The sequence below is a fragment of the Thunnus albacares genome, chromosome 11, assembly GCF_914725855.1.
Source record: "Thunnus albacares chromosome 11, fThuAlb1.1, whole genome shotgun sequence".
NCBI lineage: Eukaryota > Metazoa > Chordata > Actinopteri > Scombriformes > Scombridae > Thunnus > Thunnus albacares.
This window is the reverse complement of record NC_058116.1, coordinates 32353933-32374293: the sequence shown is the minus strand read 5'-3', so window position 1 is coordinate 32374293 and position 20361 is coordinate 32353933. Positions and strand designations below refer to the sequence as shown.

The 20361-nt window shown below is 39.0% G+C and overlaps 2 protein-coding genes across 2 annotated transcripts in view; both read right to left on the bottom strand.

Annotated features, from left to right (window-relative positions):
* Positions 1–2172: 2172 nt before the first annotated feature.
* LOC122991915 (olfactory receptor 11A1-like) lies at positions 2173–3798 on the bottom strand. Its single transcript, XM_044365394.1, has one exon. It carries the CDS (start codon positions 3236–3238, stop codon positions 2279–2281), a length of 960 nt encoding a protein of 319 aa, XP_044221329.1. The 5' UTR covers positions 3239–3798; the 3' UTR covers positions 2173–2278.
* A 10706-nt stretch (positions 3799–14504) lies between these two features.
* The window catches only part of mylka (myosin, light chain kinase a), an 81724-nt gene continuing 75867 nt past the window's right edge, over positions 14505–20361 (bottom strand). The window contains exons 33-38 of the mRNA XM_044366602.1: positions 19386–19538; positions 17444–17567; positions 17122–17212; positions 16731–16859; positions 15512–15624; positions 14505–15426 (exon numbers count right to left, since the gene is read on the bottom strand). Of these exons, the coding sequence (XP_044222537.1) occupies positions 15292–15426; positions 15512–15624; positions 16731–16859; positions 17122–17212; positions 17444–17567; positions 19386–19538 (745 nt within the window). The 3' untranslated portion in view covers positions 14505–15291. The remainder of the gene's footprint in view (positions 15427–15511; positions 15625–16730; positions 16860–17121; positions 17213–17443; positions 17568–19385; positions 19539–20361) is intronic.

Here is a 20361-nt window from a genome sequence, read left to right as displayed (position 1 = left end):
TGGTGATAGACGGGGAGACCTTCTGGAGCAGCGATGCTCAGTAAATATGGAAGCACATTGCATTCAAAAAGTGAAAAAAGAATCAGAGTCCTTATCTCATAATTATGACTTACTTAAAACTACAAGAAAAGATCTTGTAATTATGAGATAGTAAGCCATAATTTCCGTTCCACAGTCTGGGAGCAGTGATGGGAATAGCTTTTGATTGTAACTGGGAAGGTGGAGCAGAGAGAAGTAACTGATGGGAGGATCTCAGGGGTCTGGATGTAGAATATGGACTGAGGCTGGTGTCTAACCATTCAGAGCTGTAAAAACTGATAAAAAAGGATCAATTCCATATATCACTGGAAACCAGTGGAGAGAGGCCAGTACTGGGGTGATGTCATGTCTTTTGCAGATGAGAAATGGAGAACTGACCGACTCCCACATAAAGGGAGCTGCAGTAATTGAGATGTGAGGTGATAAACTCATGTAAAACCGCCTCCAGATCACCAGAAGAAAGAAAAGGTTTTATTTTTGCCATCGACCTCAAAGTTTCAAAGATGAAACCTGAATTTCACCTGAGATCTCAGAGACTGATGATGAGGACTTCTGTAATGACGTAAAAGAGACTGATGATGCTGAATAAAGTGCCATATTTAGGAGTTTTTATAACCAAATACAGTCACATTACAGATGTGTCCAATGTGTAAGAACATGTATATAAACCTGGTTACAAAGTAATTTATCCCTGTGATTTAATGACTCAAATTAATGAATCATGAATCTCAATTTTATTTGGAAAACAAAAAAAATCTGAATCACTTAAAATCTTTCTTCATGTGTCGTATACATGAACCAGACCAGCTGTGGAAGAAGTATTCAGGTCCTTTACTGCAGTAAAAGTACATAAGTATTATGAGCTTGATGTAGTTAAAGTATTGCAGTAAAAGTACATAAGTATTATGAGCTTGATGTAGTTAAAGTATTGCAGTAAAAGTACATAAGTATTATGAGCTTGATGTAGTTAAAGTATTGCAGTAAAAGTAGTGGTTTGGTATTATTATATATGACATCATTAGATTATTAAGTTGCTGATCAGTGTTTTCATTTCGTGTCACAGTTCTTCATATTTCATAAATGTACCATCACAGTAATATTGTAATATTTAGCATTAAGTCAAATTTTGTCATCACTTCACTTAGAAACAAGTTTTTTATTTTTGTGCATCTTTTCTTCCTTTGATCTGTTTTTACAGATAATTTTCACAAACTGCTGCAAACAAATAAAAAGAAATAAGTTAATAAATAAATCCACTGATTCTTTTCTTTCCCAATGTTCTGTATTTTTATCATTCATTATTATTATTATTATTATTATTTATTGTTATTATTATTATGCTGATAGATGAGGTTTCGATATATAAAATAACAAAATGTAAATGCATAAAAAAACAATATAAATTATATTTTATTACAAATATCCAAAATTACAGAAGTTTCTTGTGTGTTTGTGTATTTAAAACCTGCACGATCAGTTGTTTCATTATTAGTATCACAATATTTTATAGTGTCATAACTAAGACACGTTTATGTCACTATTTCTAACTTAAAAAAAGAAGACGAGAGAAAGATTAAAATAAACATTTTTCTAAAACTAATACTGACAGCTGTGATATTTATTGAAATTAGATGTTAATAGTCGTTTTTTTTATTTTATTTCCATTAAAGCAGGTGAGATGAGTCGTTGCAAATGAGCTACGCAGCATCTTCAACTTCATGTCGAAATAAAGATTAAATAAATAAAAGGCATAAAAACATCTTCTCATCAGAAACAAGTCAGACGTTTTACTCCTGAAAATGTTTGTAGTTTAACATCATTTAAGGTGATTTCAGGTGTTAGAGGACACTTCAATTACACTATTACTTCTACTAATAATAATAACAGTATTTACTATATATATATATATATATATATATATATATATATATATATATATATATATATATCTTCTCTGGAAGATTTTCTGACTCAAACTGTAAGAAAAACAGATGAAATATTAGAAAAAAATAAAAAAGTATATTTATGATTTTAACTAAACATGAATATTTTATGTTTGTAGACTAAACTTTTTATTTCTTTTTGTTGTTGTGGCACAACTGAGCTTCCGTACATCTGACTGAAAGTTGAACTCCAACATGAATCTTCTCTGTCAGACATTTATGATGTGATTGATTTATTATTATTTAACCAGCTGATGATCAATCATTACTGAGCATCAGCTGATCGATACAGAGGGTTAACCTTGTGTCTGGCAGCGCAGCAGCTTCTTCACCTGTGTGAAGATCTCCTTCACCTTCAGTCCGTAAACCACCGGGTTCAGCACGGTGGGAACCAGCACCACCAGCACGGAGGTGACGACGGACGCGGCGGGGTCGCTTGCGGTGTGCAGGCGGCGGTGCAGCAAGTCGAAGGCGGTGCACAGACAGTAGTTGAGGAAGACGAGCAGGTGAGGCAGACAGGTGTGCAGCGCTTTGCTGCTGAAGGTTCGCGAGCGGCGCAGACAGATGGTGAGGATCCTGCCGTACGAGAAGAGCACGAAGGCGGCCGGCAGGAAGACGGTGGCAGCGGCGCACAGCAGCCCGTACACTTCGCTCAGCAGCGCCGCGCCGCCGCCGCAGCTCAGCCTGACGAAGCTGTAGATGTCGCAGTAAATCCTGTCGAGCCGCGAGCGGCAGAGCGGCAAGCGGCTTGCCAGCAGCGCCGCGCCGCCCACCAGACAGGCGGTAAGCAGCCAGCAGAGCAGCAGCAGCGCAGCCACCGCGGACGGAGACGCGAGCGCGGCGTAGCGCAGTGGGCGGCAGATAGACAGGTAGCGGTCGAAGGCCATAGCGGCCAGCAGCATGAAACTGGAGCTGCCCAGAGAGTACAGCACGAAGGCCTGACACAGACACGCCGAGCGCGACACATGCGCGACACCGCCGCCGCTCAGTTCGCTCAGCAGTTTGGGATAAACAGTGACGCTCGCGGCAACAGAGTTCAGCAGCACCGCCGCCACGAACACGTACATGGGTCTATGGAGGCTCCGCCGAGACACCACGAGGTACACAACCAGGAAGTCACTGAACAACACGAACACAAAGGCCGCCAGACACACGAAGAAGAACAGCAACCTGTGATCAGACAGCTGCAGGAAACCGTCCAGAGTCACAGAGGTCACAGAGGTCACAGAGGTCACGTTCAACACCGCTGACGTCATGAGGACAGAGAACAACACCTGAGTTTAGCTGCTGTGGTCTAACACATCACACAGGAGAATTAAACATGAACATCATTACAGTGAAATTCTTCATCATAAACATCACACACATTCATCATGGTCAACAGGTGACACAGCAGCTCCTTCATCCTGAAACATGTCCGCTGCTTTTATCAGAGCTGCTTCGTCTCTGCGGAGCTCATTAATCAGCAGCAGGACTCACCTGCAGTCCAGCTGTGTTCAGGAGAATCACTGGATTATAAAACATGAATGATTTCCTGGTTTCGGGGCTTTTTAAGGGTAAAAACTTATTAAATTTCACCAAATAAAATGAAAAACATCCAATTAATTGTCAAATCCATTCATGAAGGGATTTTGGTTCACATTAGTAGGTTGAAGGATTTTAAAGGTATTTAGACTGCAGGTCAATGAAGGGATAGAAGTATATTTAGGGGTGTTAACAGATAAATGAAAGTATTTCACAGGTTTGTCTGCTGGGTTTAAGGTCTTTTTAAGACTTCTCAAAACTGACCATAATTAATAATAAATAGATTTATAAATAAAAATATGTTAATATGCAGCAGGTTGACATTTCCAGTGACATCATCTCATCATCAAACACACGTGTGAAAGGTTTCATCAGCTGTGAACGTGTCTGTCGCTGCACTTCCTGTTCAGAGTAACGAATCAGTGCTGATGATTACATGAGATTTATAAAACAGAACCAGGATGACACACATAATCTATCATATAGAATGAATCTACAGAGTTTTATACATCAGACCCCTGAAGTATCTTCAAAGAGCAAACAGCTGATTCTGACTCAAATCTGGACCCTGAACATCTGTTGGCGTATTTATATTACCTCCAATCCAACACAACATCTCTGCCATCAATTCTACTTTCATGAAGCTTCTACATTTTCAGTTTTTGTTTACGTTGTCGGAAAGGTGATAATTCTACTTTATGTTTATTATTGAGGTGGTCGTGTTGTACTGGAGGGCCTCATGTTGAAACCTGTTTCTAATATTTTGTCCACCTTCATGTATGTTAATAAGGTGGACATAATAAAGTGCTCAGTCATATCATATCATATGTCTGTGTGACCACTGACCAATCAGATCACTGGGAAAACAGAGTCATCATTCTACGGGATCCCAACATGGACAAAAAGTCCAGTTAAAAACTTTTTATGTGCGTCACATATTCAGTAATAGAGACATTTATAATCTTTTACTTTCTTTTTAATATTTGGGAATTATTTCTAGTGTTTCTACATCTTCTATTGTAGTCACGTGATTATGTTGTTTACATTTCACCACTTGTTGCTGTCGCTTTAACCAACAGTACACCATACAGTGGTGGAAAGTACTTAATGCTAGCACATTACAGTAATCAAGTCTGGATGAAACACATGTATCAGAGTCTCTGTCAGTCATGAGAAGAAAAGACAGAATTTCAGCTGCGTTACGTAAGTGGAAAGAGGCCGTCTTAGTGGTTTCTTTAATGTGCCTATCAAAGGAAAGGCTGGGGATCAAACGTCACACCGAGATTCTTGGCTGCCACGCTGTGAAATCAAACAGTTGTCGGGTGTTACTGTTACGACCGGCATCTCAGTTTCATCCAAATTTAGAAGCAGGAAATTTGATGACGTTCCATTTTTACCAGCAGCCAAGCAGGCCTCTAATTCAGTCATCTGATCGTCAGCCCTTATAGACACATACAGCTGAGTATCATCAGCGTAACAATGGAAGTTTATTCCATGACTATGTATAAAATAATAATAAAAAAGCAGAGGGCCAAGAACCGAGCCCTGAGGTACTCCACATTTAACATCAGAGAATTTAGATGTAATATTATTATAACAGACAGTAGGACTTAAGCCAAGAGAGGATCAGACCAGAGACACTAAAAGTACAAGTGAGTCTGTCTAATGGTAAACAGTGATCAATGGTGTCAAAGGCTGCACTGGGATCCAGTAATAGAAGCACAGAGGTGGAATCTGAATCCACAGTAAGTAGAGGATCATTTATCACTTTTGTTAGTTTTATTGTAGAAGTTTGTAACACAGAATATTCACATTTGTTTATTATAATCTGATAAACGAGTCAGGCAAAGGTGAGTTTAGGTATAGTGAGTTTCAGCTCATTGTTTATCTGTCCGGCTGCAACTTTACTGTTCTGGTTCACTCTCAGCGTCTCTCATAGTGTCGTTTTGGGGGCAGGCAGCTGTTTTCAGTGGAAAAGCTGTAAAAAGCCGCCGTACACTACCTGCTCAGCACCAAACAGCAAACAGACACAGTTAGCTGTAGACTAGCTGGTGAACATAGTGGAGCATTTAGCAGCTAAAGAGCCAGATATTTCCCTCAGGAGTTGGTAGAGAGCAAAAACAGAGCTAAAAGAGAGTGAATATTGGACTCACATTCACCAGGTGGACAGAAACACGACTCCAAATGAATGATGATGTTTTTCCGTAACTGCTGGATGTGGAAATAAACAGCTGTTTGCTAACAAGTTCAACATATCAACTGAGAAAGTGATGATGTGTCAGTGTCGTGTTCACTACTTGTTTCTGATAAAAACTAAACATCAGTTAACGCAGGTTTAACATCTCTCTGTTAAACAGAACAGAACTTTCTGTTCAGTCTCTGGGCTCCATCATGAAGTTACATGACTTCTCATAACACCGCTACGCTGACGACACCCCGCTGTTCCTGTCCTTCCCTCCCAAGAGGATACCACCGCCCCAGCATTCATCTCAGCTTGTCGAGCCCACATCTCTGCTTGGATGACAGATTGGCACCTCCAGCTGAACCTGTCCAAGACTGAGCTTCTAGTCCTGCAGGCTCAGCTGACTGTACAGCTCAGTTCAGCCTTGTTATTGATCTTGGGGTTATAGTTGATGATCAGCTGCTGAACACATCTCCCGGTCATGCAGGTTCCACTTTGTACAACATCAGGATGATTTGATCGTACGTGTCCAAACGCTGGTCATCTCACGACCAGACGACTGCAACTCGCTCCTGGTTGGACTCCCAGCATGCAATGTGTGCTGGCTCTCCCGGTGCATTCAAGAAATGCCTGAACACTTTATTCCCTTTATCCCTGTCTGCGTAATGACAAAATGTAAATGTGCCAATAAATAATTAAATAATTATTAATTACTCTCATTATTATATTTATTGTGAAGATAACACCTGAGGTCTGAAGTCCGTCTCATAGCACATATTAACCCCTCGCGTCCCAGTGCACACTTGATGTGATGATGGTGAACATGTCCTGGTACATACGACCAAAGAGGGTGGACACTTGGATTCTGCCTTTATCTTATTTTTTTTCCCCCATTTCCCCTGTGCAATGCATTGTGGGAGCACAGTGCACTCAAACATCCACCAGTCTGAACACCGTCTACTCTGAGTGAACATGAGCTGTAATGTCAAGGGTCAGAGGTCACAGAGAGTTTGACAAAACAAACTGTAGATGATGTAATGATGTTCATGTTGTGTGTAATGAGCTGTGTGTCCGGAGAGCCGGTTATTGTGGACGTTGTGGACTAACGAGCTGCTGCCGTTAATGAGAGCTGATTAACAAGCTGCTCTCAGGTGACCTCATTAACTCTGCTGCTGTCCGTCACCGACAGCTGCACAAACAACTCACTGTCTCTACTACACGTTTCATTCTTTGTTTAAAAATTTGTCTTCTAGGCTCTTGTATAAAATCAGTGTGTACAACTGATCAGTTCTATATTAATAATTTTCTTTGCTGGAGACATTAGTTCAGTCATTTAATCAAAAAGTTAACTGACAGAAAATGAATCAGCAACATTTAAGACATTTTTAAATTAAAAATGCCCAAAAATTCTCTGATTCGAGCTTCAAAAATGTGATGGTCGGTCGGTTTTTCTGAGTTTTCTCTGATAAACTGAATATTTTTTGGACAAAACAAGACCTTCAAATATGTCAGCTTGGACTCTTGGACATTCTAAAAGCAGCAGTGGAAAGTATCCAAGTACATTTACTCAAGTACTGTACTTACATGCAATTTTGAGGTACTTGTACTTAACTTGAGTATTTCCATGTGATGCTACTTTCTACATTTCAGAGGGAAATATTGTACTTTCTACTCCACTACATTTATTTGACAGCTTTAGTTACTTTTCACATGAAGATTTGACACAATGGATAATATAACAAGCTTTTAAAATACAACACATTGTTAAAGATGAAACCAGTGGTTTCCAACCTTTTTGTCTTTTGACGTCTTACAAAAAGCAGTGTGTAGTCGGGGTCACATTTCACATGTCTATGAGTTGTTAACAGCTCCACCAAATAGTGATTTTTCCCTCTAAACTTCTCACATGCTTTCATTTCAATAAATGTTCAAATGATCCAATATTTCAGCAAAAATCAAAGATTAGAGAAAAAGTCCAAAAACTGAAAACAGATTTGTGTATCAGAACTTTGTTTTTTCTTCTTTCCTCTCCCATTAATCATCTCACCACCCCTCAGATTTATCTGCTGACCCTTTGGAGGGGCCCGACCCCTAGGTTGGGAACCACTGGACTAAACTAGCTAACTGTATATAAAGTAGTGTAAACTAGCTCCACCTCCAGCAGCTACAACAGTAACATGCTGCTCTAACACTGATGCTTCACTATTAATAATCTAATGATGTCATATATAATAATATATCAGTCAGAGGGACCAAACCACTACTTTTACTGCAATACTTTAACTACATCAAGCTCATAATACTTATGTACTTTTACTGCAATACTTTAACTACATCAAGCTCATAATACTTATGTACTTTTACTGCAATACTTTAACTACATCAAGCTCATAATACTTATGTACTTTTACTGCAATACTTTAACTACATCAAACTCATAATACTTATGTACTTTTACTGTAGTAGGATTTTTCATGCAGGACTTGTACTTGTAATGGAGTATTTTTACATTGTTGTATTGGTACTTTTACTGCAGTTAAGTATCTGAATACTTCCTCCACCTCTGATATATGTTCTTTAAGAAACAAATTTTAGGGTCTTATCATAAATGTTTGTGTTTAAAAACTAATCAGCTGATGAATCAATATTGGCCTCACAAATTCAAAACCAGTTGGTCAGAAAGTGTATTTGTGTCTTTAATATTCGAACAACAGTAAAATGTGATCATGTTACATCACACAGCACGTCTTTGGTTTTGTGATAAAAATTTATTTGGTATCTGTGAGTAACTACAGTCGTAGTGTTCTCATACATGTCATCTGAAGTTCATCAAACTGATATATATTTATAAAAATTAGAGAAATATAATCTACATACATCTAATACAAAAACAAAACAGTCTAGTGTGAGTCCGCTGGTTGGTTTATTATCGGGGAGTCATAATAACTGTGACAAATGAAGTGCTGGCGAGAAGAACTCCAAGAAGACGGATGCTCAAATGATAATATTATAATTATGAATCTGTGCATTAAATAAGTCTAAAAATAAAACATTCTTAAAAACAAACAACCACCAAACACACAAACAGGCCCAGGTAAAGTTGAAACAACAACAACAACAAGGCGTAATGCAGATGGATCACACACAAACACACACCTGTGAACTATAAAGATGGTTTCTTTGGTTTTTTTTGGTTGAAAACTGAATCAGCCCTCAAAGCCTTTAAATAAATGGTTTAAAGCACAAACAAACAGCTGGAATGTGGCCAAAAAAAAAAAAAAAAAAAAAAAAAAAAAAAAAAAAAAAAAAACAGTTTAAAGACTTCGACATCAGTGCAGATTCCCGGCTGTCATGAACATGTTGACATCTGGTTTCTACCTGACGCACCGAGGGGACACGCGCTGTTCTCACGCCTGAATCTGCCGCCAGTTTCATTTAAATCTATTTTTAACAAAACAAGACATGATTGATCGCTGATGTTTTACTTTGAGCACTTTGAGCCCAGTATTGTCAATATGGACACAAATATTTCAACTCCCTCCCTGTCAGTTGTGCTGAAAGCTCAAAGAGAAATAAACTGATTATAATTAATTAAACTGATTTTCTTTGTCAAACGTGATGTTTGCTGAAATTCCTAAAAGAGTTTCCTTCTTCATAGGACGTAACATTTAATATTAGAGCACAAACAACTTCTAATGATTTGTATTATTTGTGAACTGCATTCACCAGTTTTATAAAAAGTATTTATGACATATTTATCTTGTAATTATCTGAACTTTTCTCAAAATTACAAGATATGAAATATGATCTCTTAACAGTTCAAGATGCTAAATAATAATAAGATTGTTTCATTACTATGAGATCAGATTCTATAATTGATATAAATATCTTGTATTTATAAAATGAAAATTATGAAATATAACAATAATTATCTAAAAATTACAAGATATGTATATTTTAAATAAGAGATAAAGATCTCTGCTTTATGACACAGTATTTCATAATGATGACATACATATTATATAATATACAACAATTATAATATTGTCTTAATTACAAGATCCGTAATTCATAACTATGTTGTAATTATGAAATACGGATCTCATAATTCTGAGATATTTTTATCTTGTAATTACAAGTAAGAATCTTTTGTACTTTTGAAAAAAGATAATTTTATAGATTTTAATCTCATAATTATAAGATGCAAAGTCAAAATAAAACAATCTTGTAATTAAGAAATTGTAGTATCTCAAACTATTACGAGATTGTGTTTCATAATTACAAGATGTGGATCCCGCAATTTCTAGAAAAGATCTGATAATTACAACATCTGTATCTCGTAACTATGAGATAAAAACTCGTAATTATGAGATATACTGTCATAACTATAAAAAACTATCTTATAATTACGAGATCTGTATCTCGTAATTATAAGAAAATCTGTCTTTGATGAATGCAGTCCGCTTCCATATCAACATTAAATGTTTCCACACTGACTTTTAGAGACGATCTGATTTTCTTAAAATCTCAAAAATGTCTCAGGTGACTGTTGAAGTTTCACAAATCAACTGTTTTTAGTTTAAAAACATCAACAGTGAGCTGGGAGGACATTTTAAACAAGCGTCTTTAAGTGCAAACTCTGCTACTAAAATGTTTTCAGGGCAGACAGACGAAGAACTGGAAATGATTTTGGCCCCACAGAGTGAAAATGTCTGGTAGAAAAATGATAGCGTGTTGCTTTAAGGCTAACAATGTGAGGCACAGGTGAATGCTGGCTGTAAAAACATTTTCGGGGTGAATCTGCTGTCAAAGTCAAAAATACAAACAAGACAGAAAAGAAAAGTGCTCAAACAGAAGAGAAGAGATTAGCCGACAGATTCAACATCAGCTGAACACATCAGATGCAAATGGGGAGCAGCTACGTTATCGACTGAAAACAAATGGGTTATCTTTATAATTTATCACCACGGTCATCACTCTGGTTCCCGGTCTGAGCCTGATATTGACAGTCGGGTCACGTTAGCATTAAGGCTTCGTTAGCATGTTGCTACTGTTTCTGTGGTTTGATCTCAGGGAAAGTAAACAGTTTATTCTGATGGTTCTAAACTTCTAATTCTCTCCTCACTGAGTTCATGTTTGTTAGCTACTGCATTAAAGCAGTGGTGGAAGGTAACAGCGTGTAGTCGGGGTCACATTTCAGATGTCCATGAGTTGTTGTATGAGACCCCTAGGTTGGGAACCACTGGACTAAACTAGCTAACTGTATATTAAGTAGTGTAAACTAGCTCCACCTCCAGCAGCTACAACAGTAACATGCTGCTCTAACACTGATGCTTCACTATTAATAATCTAATGATGTCATATATAATAATATATCAGTCAGAGGAACCAAACCACTACTAGGACTTTTACTTGTGATGGAGCATTTTTACATTGTTGTACTGGTTCACCTTCCACCACTGACTAAATCAGTTGGACGACATTAGCTAACAAACATTAGTTTAACATGTACTTTGATGACCAAAGCTTAGTTTTAATCCACTTCTTAAAGCCACACCCTCCATTGCTACTGAGCTGATATTGATTAGCTATCAAGCTAACATGAGTCAGGTTGATGTTAGCTAACAAACAGTTTGCTCTCTATTTGAATTTAGCCTCAGGGTTGCATCCATATTATTTTTAGTTACTGATTAATCCAGTTAGTAACTAAATTGAGTCATTTAATGTTCTGATGACATTAGCTTCAGTTTTAATTTTTTTTTTTACTGACTGCTTTGAATCAAGTCATTCAGATTGCAACATGTAAAAAATGACAAATATGTTTATGGTCTAAAAAATGCAAATAGTGATATTTAGTGATTAACACATAATCAAAGTCATTAATTCATTTTCAGTCAATAACTAATTGTTGATTGGTTATCTGTAATTTCTTCATTACTTGTTAGCTAACAAGCAAACCGGGTCAGAGGATGAAAAACGGGAAATAACTAATAAACTACGTCTGATCACAGTAAGACACTTTACTGTCAGGTGACCGAACTCTGTGAATATCGGGCTCTGACCGACTCTGCCTTCATCATTCTTCCATCGTACCATCTTCCTCCTCACCTGGACTCACACAGGAAGCAGGTCTGGGTTACTTCCTGTCTGTCAGCACATCCTACCGACAACAACTACAGCTCCCATGATTCTTTGAGGAAGAGGCTCATGTGACCTGTAGCTGAACGGTATTTTTATTTAAATTTTGAAAAGTTTCTCAAGTTATTTTCTCACAGAAGGTTTGTGTCATAGTGTTTCTGCAGAGATGAAACGTTAATTTGGGGTTCTTAGTTAATATTCTGACAACGTTTTAACACCTCATTATTTTGTTGGTATTCAACAACTACAACTCCCACAAGTCCTAGAGCATCATGGGATCTGTAGTTGTTAAATGCCAACTTGTTAAAGCTTCCTGTGGAGTTTTTCTTGTAAACAAAGTTCTGTTTAAATTCAGAGTTTCTCACCAAAACTCATTAATAATTATAATTATTAATAAATAATAATTATAATCATAATTAACATGTAGAATGCATTTTCTTTCTCATGAAACATTCCTGAAGTCGATCTTTAGAATATTTTGGGTCAGTATTTGTCTTTCTGGTGGCAGCAACACGGCGGACAACAATCACAAATGTCATCTGTAGACAGGAAGTCATGTGACAACATATCGCCCTTTCAAAACAAAAGTAGAATGTCCAGGTCAGGAGGACTTTTTCTGCATCTCTGTCATATCTTACGTTTAGGATTTACTTTGATCATGAAACATTAAAAATTAATTCTACTTTGTCAAATTAACAATCTGTCCAGTGACTATACAAGAAGATAAACTGATGCCTGTTGTATTATTGGCTGTTACTCAGTTTGAAGTGTTCCTGTTTAACAGCTGAAGCTCTAAATATCCTGCCTGGCCAAAAGTATGTGGACAGCTGAACATGTTCTCTCACACTATGACCTCTATTCATCCACTTCCGACATGCATGCGTTCACCGTCCATATAAGTCAAGGTTCCTGTCGTCCTTTTGCGCTCATGTACCACCGAATGTAACAAATACTGCAAAGAAGAAGAAGCACTTCCGCCGCATGTTGTCACATGACTTCCTGTGTACGAATGACCGCTGTGTGTTGACGTGATCTCCATGTTGCTGCCTCTTTTTTTACTGGTGTAAATCAAAGTGTTTTTGCACGTTACCGCCACCAAATGACGATTAGTGGAATAGTGTGAAACATCGGCAGGAATGTGTGTCGTGTTGTGTTTGCAGGTCGTCACCCGCTCATCAAAACTCTGCTCCACAGCGCCGCTAGTGGTCAAAAACTCCTCCTCAGGGTACCTTTAACTGAGATATACACTCAGCAAGCACTTTATTAGGAACACCTGTGCGATCGAATGTAATCAAATACAACAACTCTGCCATGAATTCTACTTTTACGAAGCTGCTTATGAAGTTCTTAATATCTTGTCCACCCCATTAACACACATGAGGGGGTCATAATGTACTCCAGTATACCAGCAGCACCACCTCAGTAATAAACATAAAGTAGAATTGTCACCATTCTGACAATGTCAACAAAAACTGAAAATGTATAAACTTCGTAAAAGTAGGATTTATGGCAGAGCTGCTGTATTAGATTCTATTAGACTGAACAGGTGTTCCTAATAAAGTGCTCACTGATTGTATATTTATATTTTATCTAAGAATGGAGAGAAAACACCAGTATCATGTTTCAACTCAGAAAGCACCATGAAATGAACCATAGATGAGAAAATAAACTGAGGGGCGGGGCTTCTCTGTTCAACTTTATTAAAACTTTGGGTCTTATTTTGATAGTTTTGTCCATCGTCACTGACTGTGAACACAGTAACGACTCAGACAGTTTGGAAACAAACCAACAGTTCATATTTGGAGGTAAAAGTCATCGCATGTGAGGTTCAAAGTGACATTTTAATGCGAGAATGTAAAAAAATTGTTGATCCTTCATGTTTTATTTTCTTTTCTTTTTCCTCAACTGGTGAGTGACGGAGTCTTTGAGCTCCAGCAGTGATGTTTTGTTTCTCTGTCCGGACTAAAACAGCGTTTTTCTTTCCTGAAAAACTGAAGAACTGTGTGAAAACGGAGTTTTGTAGAAACGCTGCCGAGCCGCTGACAGAACAGACGGTGGCAGTAGCGCTGCGTTTTATTGAAAGAAGAAGAAACACAAGGATAACAACAACAACAACAATGGTGGACGGCTTCATGCGAGTGTCGCGCTGTGTCTCAAATCGCGTACTTCTGTACTTACACTTAACATTTTGAGTACATAAGTGCGTTCACACTGAGAAGTATGAGAAATGCACTCAAAACAGTCAAAAAGTTGAGTGTGGAACTATGGACGCTTCTCGTCCTCAATGGTCGCCATCTTGGCTACGTAGCGGAAGGGGAGGGACCACTTTTCAAACTGGAAATGGCGGCCAGGTACGTTGTAACTACGGTGAACATCGCAGCATTATACAAATGTAAGTTATACATGTGTTTTTTAGCACTAAGCACCACTATACTGTTGTCGGATATAAGCCGTCAGTATGTTTTTTGGGTTAATTTAGCAGCCTGTAATGATTTGGTAGTATGAATAAAAATGCAAATGCTAACGCTAGCTAATGCTAACGCTAGCTAATGCTAACGCTAGCTAATTCTAACACTAGCTAATGCTAACGCTGGCTAATGCTAACGCTAGCTAATGCTAATTTACGATCGTCATTTCCGGTAAGTGCACAACGGCTGTGTTTGATTTGCATTAGTAAGTACATAGTGTACATAGTGTACTAACAGAAGTACGTGATTTGAGACGCAGCTTCGTTCTCTTTATTTCTACTTCGACAGCTTGTTTAGAGTTAAACGTTTCTATCTGCTGCGATAAACTAAATGTCAGGAAGCCGTTTCAAAGTTTCTTCTTTGCTGGTTTTCTGTGGCTGAGTTACTCGTCTGTCCTCTGCACATGCCCAGTAGGAGGAGAATTACGCGTTTGGGCGTTTTTTGATGTGGACGGTAGGTATTTAGCAGGAAACGAGCTGAAACTCCAACACTTGGTTTTTACTCAAAAACTGTGTTTTAGAATTTAGCGGCTTCATGTAAACGTGGACTCAAGTTTAACATGTTTGTTAACAGGAAAGTTCAGCCTGTCGTGGCGAGAAGACGAGAGGACGGCGGGATCGAGCAGCTGGTGGCGTGTTTGAGGTCGAATCGCGTTTTAAATCTTTGTCGTGTACGTTGTTTTCTCTCACATGAGATGCCCTTTTGGTTTGTTTCCAACCTGCCGTGTTGATCCAGACCCAAGTCTTCATAAACAGACCTGAGGAGTTCTGTATATGTGATCCTCCATTTTACCTCGATAAAGGAAGCCAACAGCTATTTAACTCCTGATGTGTCAAGCCCCGCCCACCTGCTGCTCCAATCACAACAACACAATCTTTTGCTATTTGCAGGTACATTTTTTTTCTTTCCTGCTCATGTCTGACAGGCTGAGGAGGAGCGATGACTTCGATGTCGCCACCTCCTCTTCCTGTGGGAGTCCAGACCGTTCACTGCTTTACTACTCCTCCTCTTCCTCTTCCTCCTCCTCCTCCTCCCCTGCCATCACCTCCACCAGCAGCTCAGCGGTGCAGGTCGCCTCCCCCAGACTGTTGACCGCCTTCACCGTGTACTTGGCGTCATCGTCGCCCGACACCTGCAGGTTTATATCAGCGGATGTCAGACGTTGAAGTGAAACAGTAAACGCACCGAACGAGTGAGAGCAACAGTTGACCTCTGACCTCTGAAATGACCAGACTGCAGTTTCCGTCTTCGTCGTAGTCGATCTGGAAGTGTCGGGTCTCTTTGATTGGCTGGTCGTCTTTGTACCACACCACCTCGGGGTCCGGGTAACCTGGAGACACACCGAGACAAAGACGTGACTCTTATTCATGTTTTAACTGTAAATGAGTTGTTTCATGAATCCTTTAATCAGTTAAACGCACAATATAACAAAAGATGGAGTGTGATGACGGTGTGAAGTAGCAAAGGATCATGGGAGTTGTTGTCTTTGCCGGGATAGGATTACTCCAGTGTTCATCATTCAGGATGTTTTTACCCGCAGAGGTCTCCTCCTCTCCAGAACAAACGGACACGCAGATTAAAATCGTTAAAATACTAATTAAAGCTGTTTCACCTAAAAAAATCAATATTTCTCCGATGATGTTTGGTGACCACCGGACTTCCTGGAGGGGCTGTTAGCCGAGCTGCTGCTAACGTTTGTCCAGTTTATTTCTCTGATAACTTAAGATCCAGACGTCCAATGACTAAAATCCTTCTTCCGGCTAAAAGATATAGTTAAAAACCACCTAAATTTATCATGAAAATGTGTCTTAAAACTGAATAAAAGTCCATTTATAACAGTTTGTGTGGAACAACCACAACGCCGATGTATTATCTTGTATGTGTGTAAGTTACTCTTTGGTAGATGCCATTGTAGCGGACAAACACAGCGCCGCCGTATGCATCTGGTGCGTGTTTACTCTTTGGTAGAGGAGGTATGACGCCATCGACAGGAGACCAAATGAAACGGTCCGTTACTTTGATTAAATTACAGATTTCTCTGAGTTTGAACATTGTTGGAAACATTTGGGATAATGTAAGAACACAACTCAACAACATATATAACATAGGTCTAGTTGTTTTTAGACATTTTAATGTGGAATAATTACATATTAGAGCTTTAAGCTAAGCTACTACTGGATTTGACTCATTTGGACGCTGAAGCTTCATATTAGCTTCAGACGGTGGATTCTGTCCTCCATCACTTCCATTGTAAGGTCATTATGATCTTCTAACGGTCAGTATGAACAGGAGGAATGATCATGTTCATGTTCATTTGGGCTCCTGAACGTTGGTTTAAAACAGACTTAGTGAAACCGTCCTTTAAGAAAAGCTGCGAATCAGCTGTGAAAGATGAAATGACAGCTGATCAATGACTGGATCATCGATCCTTCCTACCTTCGATCTTGCAGTCGAAGCGAGCGGCGCTGCCCTCCACCACCTCCACGTCTTTGATGACGGAGCTGAAGGTCGGCTTGCACTCCGTCTTCTGCTCGTACTCCAAACACTCCAGGAACTGATTATCCTCTGAACACACACACACACACATATAATGTACTTATGATATAAATGTTTATTAATGTTCAGTATTTATTATAACGTCTCCTATGAAGACGTGTTTTATATTATTACAGCTGTGTTTGACTATTCATGTTTATACAGCAGCAGTGTTTCAGTTGTTGACTGATAATTAATAAACTCTTTATAGACTGATTATTAATGATAAATGATATTTTTGTAGTGACGTGTAGGTTGTAAAACAGCCACAGAAGGATGTTTTCTGTCGTACCTTCGGTGGGCGAGCCCTTCTTGGCGCTGACGCCGGCCATCATGGCCATGGACGACAGTCTGCCGATGGCTCGAACAGCGTGAGCCGTTTTCTACCAGAGAAGAAGAAACAGTCACATCAAGAAACAAACGTCACTTCTGTAAATAAAGCTGTTGGAGGAAGAGGAGGAAGAGGAGGAGGAGGAGGAGGAGGAGGAGGAGATATTTCAGGCGCCGCTGGTTCCGTTTGGTAAAGATGTTGTTTTGAATCATTGTATAAAACTGAAGTGTTGCTTTTGTTTGTTTGTGGCCTGAGGTGGAATGTTGTTGTTGTTGTTGTTTACCTGCCATTTCCTCCTCAGGATGTACGTCTTCATCCTCTCCTTGGAGAGCTTCTTGGCCTTCATGGTGTTGGTGTCCTGCTTCAGCCAGGGGTGTTCAAAACACTGAGCACAGGTCAGCCGAGCCCTGATACACACACACACACACACACACACACACACACACACACACACACACATACACACACACACACACACACACACACACACACATACACACACACACACACACACACACACACACACACACACACACACACACACATACACACACACACACACACACACACACATACACACACGCACAAACACACACGCAAACGCACACACACACACACACACACACAAACATCATGTTAGTTTTCTCTGTTGGACTATAAACTGGAGCTTGATGGAACAAATTTGTCTCTTTATAAACAATTTAACTTATTTTTTTTTCAATCTGTAAAAACAGACACACAAATCTTTAATGACGACGTTTAACATCAGCTGATATTCTGTTAAAGATGATATCTGGTTACTGATGTTTTCACACGTTATTCAGTAAAATAAAACACTGACACAGAAAATATTATATTCACATGTGTTTCACAGGGTCTGTTGGACTGGACTGACTGCTGTTTAACACACTGGGAACACTGGGAACCATCCTTTAATGTTAGTTTGTCCACTTGGAAAACGTCACCTTGACCACAGTGTTGCCTGATATATAAATACAACATTTAAAAAATCAAAGTAAAGAAAATGAAGTCAAGCTGAGCTACATCCTAAATATCTATCTGCCTCTAATATCATGCAGACTGTTGCACAGACTGAGACGCTGAAGTAATATGAGTAGAGAGACGATCCAGACGCTGGAATGAACTCACTCGTAACTCAAACGGAGACTAAATAAAACTCCAACAGTCCAGTTAAATCATTTCTCTGAGAGCACATGAGCCTCATTCACTGAGAAATATTAGTGACTCCACAGGAATGACGGCAGCAGTTTCACCGTGTCGGACTCAGTCGGTGTTAAACATGCTCGGTGACACACTGTCAGCTCTCGTTATGTGCACTACAAGCTGTCATCTACTCTCTGAGACTGGGACTGTCACAGTGCGTGCACCGTGTGGTATCATCCTCTAGTCTCCTCCTTCTCCCTCATTAAAAAACTCAGAATCTATGAATATGTAAATATATTTCCTTCCTGAAGTTTTCCTGCTGGACACCAGACGTCTCCTCCTCCATCCTCACTGGAGGTCATGGATGTGTTATAAGAGCTGGACTAAAAATGGCGCCATTCAGTCCTCTAGGAACTGCTCGGTCAGCTGGCGTGTACACCAAAAAAAGTTTCTAGCTTCCGCGTTGTGCGACCCACTGAATATGCACAGTAGTGTTTCCCCCGCTGGCCCCGCCCACAAGCTCCCGCTGGCCCCGCCCACAAGCTCCCGCTGGCCCCATAGACTTTACATTATGATGATGTCACGGATTTTTCAATCGCTTTTCTCGGCTTGAGGAAAGTTTTACAAATATAAAACCTCCATGGATCAAAAGTTCATGATAGAAAGAGTCATAATTGACGTTGTTTGCAGTTCGAAGCGTCCTGTCAACAGTTTTACAGACGTCTGTTTTACAGTGGTGGTTTATGGGGAAAATCCTTTTTGGGCTGCAGGAGGATTTTTCGCTGCAATACCGCGAGTGGCCACCAGCGGCGCCCTATCCAGCTCTTATTATACATCCATGACTGGAGGCTTCAGGTTTCCACATCACACCTGCGTAAGTTGCATACTGGACCACGATTGGCTACAAAACTAGTTGTGATGTCACACATCCTGCACGTTGACCCTTAAAATCAGATTTTCAATGAGCTCAGAGAAACTTTCCTCTTTCAGCAGATGAATGAAAACAAACTCAGAGAAGAAGAAGAACAAACATCCGACCGAAGGAACAAGAAGCTTCTTACTTCATGCTTTTCTTCAGCAGGTTGGTGATGAAGTCTTTGGCGGTGTCGGAGATTTCGTCGAAGGCGTCGTCTTCAAAGTCCCAGGTGGCCGAGGTGACGTTGGACAGAGTCTCGTTATCGTTGTCGCCCATGAAGGGAGAAAGACCGCTTAGCCTGAGAGGACAAACACGGGCCAAACTGAGCCAGACTGGACCAGGCTAAAGTTAACTGAGCTACATTTAACTGAAATAATATTAAACAGGAAAAGTCATAAAAAAAAAAATATTTAACTAAACTATTTAACTAACTTTAGTTAAAGTGAAAATTAAATAAATAAACTACTGTAAACAGCAAAGCCTAAAACAAGCCAAACTAATATGAGATGAAGGCTAAAAAATAAATAAAAAATAAAGCTAAGCTTTAAAAAAAAAATTAAACTAAAGTGAAATGAACAAAAAATGAAGTGAAACTGAGCTAAAAGAAGTTTAGATAAAAGGAAAATGAAATAAAACAAAATGAAAGCCAAACCAAGCAAAAGTGAATTAAACAAAATAACATTAAATGACGAGGCTACAGCTAAATAAGGTGAACTGGAAGAAATAAAGCAAGAAGCCAAACTAAACTAAGCTAAGATGAGATAAATTAAGCTAAAAAAAAAAGCTAAATTAAAGTCAAATTAAAGTTATGAAGCAAAATAAATCCAAGCTAAGAGATGCTAAGCTATAAGAAGCCAAACTAATATGAAATGAAGGAAATAAGGCAAAATGAAGCCAAGCTAAGCTAAAAGAATAATAATGACAGGAAAATTAAATAAAACAAAAGGAAAGTGAACTAAACAAAACAAGATTACATAAAATTATGTTACACTAAACACAGATAAATAGGATAAACTGAAAGAAGCCAAGCTAAGCTAAGCTAAGATGAGATAAATGAAGCTAAAAAAAATGCTAAATTAAAGTCAAATTAAAGTTATGAAGCAACATAAATCCAAGCTAAG